Here is a 2,900-nt window from a genome sequence, read left to right on the forward strand (position 1 = left end):
TCCCAGTCACCGCCACACTTGTGCCCAAATGAGTGATTTCTTTTCTCCGTTTCCTTTTCGAATAGCACACTCGTATATCACAGCATCCCAGCTGACTATATCGAATCACTGTGACTAATCACGTCAGCAGGATGTTGCTCGACAGGCGGCTTATTAAGTATACGTTAGTTAATCTATGTTAAGTACTGGGAACAGTTCTGTCAGTGAAAAGTTTCGAATGCTTTTCGCATTCATCATCATTTATCGTTTATCATTTAACTTTTCAATTTAACAGCTTTCGCTGAATCTAGCGGGAGGTCTCTGTAGATAGTTCTTATAGCCTTATATTTTTTCCAATAATAGCCCAGTTTTAATATATTAGTTGCTATTATTCATATAATTGTTTATTTTCTTAATTAGGGCCGCAAGCAAATATTACAATCAACACGGCTCTAGTCGGGTGCCCGACTATGGAATACCCTGAACATTCCCCTACCAACACCCAGTGCTGGTCGGACTAGTGGGAGAGGGAGGGAGGGGGGGGGGGGGGGGGGGGTGACGTTGGCTATAAAATGGGAAAATACTTGATCTGTGAAAACTATTTTCGATGCTAATCGGACGGACAGACGGATGGACGGACAGAAAAACGGACATGGCTAGATCGACTCGGCTGTTGATGCTGATCAAGAATATTTATACTTTATGGGGTCGGAGATGCTTCCTTCTGCCTGTTACATACATTTGCACAAGTGCATTATACCCTTTTTACAAAAGGGTATAAAAATGAATATACTAGCAGATGAACCCTAGCCAGGTCTTAATCGCTCTGTGAAACACACATATTTATATTATTAGTTTTGTCTACATGTATGCCTGTATAAGTAGGCACTTACCCAAAACTTATTTGATTACCATCTATTAGTATGATAGAACCAGACAAACATAAACATCATAATAAAATGTAGCAAGGATTACGAACCAAATATGGTCTACGTTTGATATAAATACATTTGTAGAGCCTACTTGAAATTGTGAGAATCGCAGAGTAGGGCAATTTTTTTCTTTTTGATATTTGAAAATGTTTTGGAAAAATGCGAAAATTTTTGATAACTTAAATTTAGATATAGTAATTATATTTGATTATGTGAGGAATTGGGAGAATCAGAGATTGAGCCCAGGACTCATAGATGTGGAGAGTCGAACCCTAGACATTGGTTCGAGCTGCAACTTGTTGTAAGCTCTGCAGGTTTGAATTGAATCTTCGACCATCAACAAAAGTTAGCTTGAGCTAAGAATGTTGAGTTGATAAATAATTAAGAAAAATTAATGTAATTCGATTCGGTAGAGCAGCCCAGTAGGCGTCGAGGTACTCGTAGCCTCGTAGGCCGAAGTCTAGGTAACTGGGCCAGTCAATATATTTCTTACAAACGGAACAGATCGACAACAGACACAACAGTAAAATAATAAATATATATATATATTTTTCGGTAATTTATATAAAATTTTGTTTTGCGTGAGAGATTATTTGATTCAAAAAAAAAAGGAAAAATACAAAAAAAAAAAAAAAAAAAAAAACGAAAAAAAAATAAAAGAACAACCTACCAAATGGACAAGTTGAGCAAAGCCAAGAAGGCGGAAATGTGCAATACATTTGCCATATTGGACGTGGACGGAAGTGGACTCCTGACCGCCAGCGAGCTGCGCGGAATGATGCGCGTATTTGGCTATGAGAACAGCGAGGAGGATGTGCAGCGCATGATTGACGCCGTGGACACCGATGGAACGGGCAAAATGGACTGTGCCAAGTTCTGTGCAGCATTGCTATGGAATCTGACGCCCGAGGAGAAGCTATGCGATGTGTGCAAACAGCCGAAGGGCGACGGAGTCGATGGTCCCAATGGTTCATAGTTCGAATTCAAAAGAAATTGTTATTTAGTTAAGAGTTAGGCTCTTCCCAAATAGTTATCGTTTATTCCTGTTATGCAATTATGCCCCATATATATGGCAGACATATGTTATTGAAATTTATGAAAAGAACTTTACGCCAAGTGATGGATTGTGTTATATTCCTGTTCGCAACTAAATACTTTCGAAAACACGAGCTGAAAATGAAGAAAAAACAAACAAAAACAAATTATGTCTTATATTGAAGAGTAAAAGAAAAGCGTTCAATAAAAATCTTTCCATATTATATAAGATATATATATATATACTTACTGTTGGCCAAAACTGGTTCGAATCTGAATCTGAAGAACATTTCAAAACTGACGCCAGCCAGTTCGGCTATACTTTTGGCTGGTTAGCTGGGTCGGCACAGCTCCTCGAGAACATGTTCGCTGGCATCTAGATAAGAGTTCGGTGTTTGAGTACATTTTCGAGCCGCTGCGGTAAATTGGAACGCGGGCAAGCTGTTTGCCATTGTCCGATTAGTATAGCATACTTTTTAGGGCCCGCAGACTCGGCATTTCTTCTGTCTGTGTCTGTTCTGTTTGTTCACAAATGCATATAGATATATAGAAATTTGGATATATTTTTGTTCAAGTGTTGTAAAACACGTTAACTTCGATTTATGGTAATTGTTTTGAAAAATCTCAAAGGCAACAGTTCGACAAATTTTACACATGTACATTCAAATGTATGCATATCATAAATATGTTTAGCTCGTAAATGATTGCAGCAAACAAGTTTCTTGAATTTTGATAGAATCGATTGCAGAATTGTTGAAAGGGAATACTTGATCGCAAAGCGCAATTGGTTAACTCTCTTCTGTCTTCTGATAAAACGAAATGTCGGCGTTTATTTCAGCTCAAAATGTTTGGATGAATACAAAAAAAATATATATATATGTATATATTTATATACGATATTGTACAATATGTTAATGTTGTTTTTATATTATTATTATTATTATTAGTTGTTGT

The 2,900-nt window shown here is 37.2% G+C and overlaps 1 protein-coding gene across 1 annotated transcript; it reads left to right on the plus strand.

Moving 5' to 3' along the window:
• The first annotated feature begins 1,524 nt into the window (after positions 1–1,524).
• On the plus strand, positions 1,525–2,143 carry LOC115767319 (centrin-1-like). The gene has a single exon (XM_030711560.1). It carries the CDS (start codon positions 1,585–1,587, stop codon positions 1,885–1,887), a length of 303 nt encoding a protein of 100 aa, XP_030567420.1. The 5' UTR covers positions 1,525–1,584; the 3' UTR covers positions 1,888–2,143.
• Positions 2,144–2,900: the final 757 nt, after the last annotated feature.

Source organism: Drosophila novamexicana, unplaced genomic scaffold (assembly GCF_003285875.2).
Source record: "Drosophila novamexicana strain 15010-1031.04,08,12 unplaced genomic scaffold, DnovRS2.1 tig00001361-arrow-arrow-pilon, whole genome shotgun sequence".
Lineage (NCBI taxonomy): Eukaryota > Metazoa > Arthropoda > Insecta > Diptera > Drosophilidae > Drosophila > Drosophila novamexicana.

Bases quoted from the DNA above. Each gene is read 5' to 3' on its own strand.
- LOC115767319 (XM_030711560.1), top strand. From the start codon at position 1,585: ATGGACAAGTTGAGCAAAGCCAAGAAGGCGGAAATGTGCAATACATTT.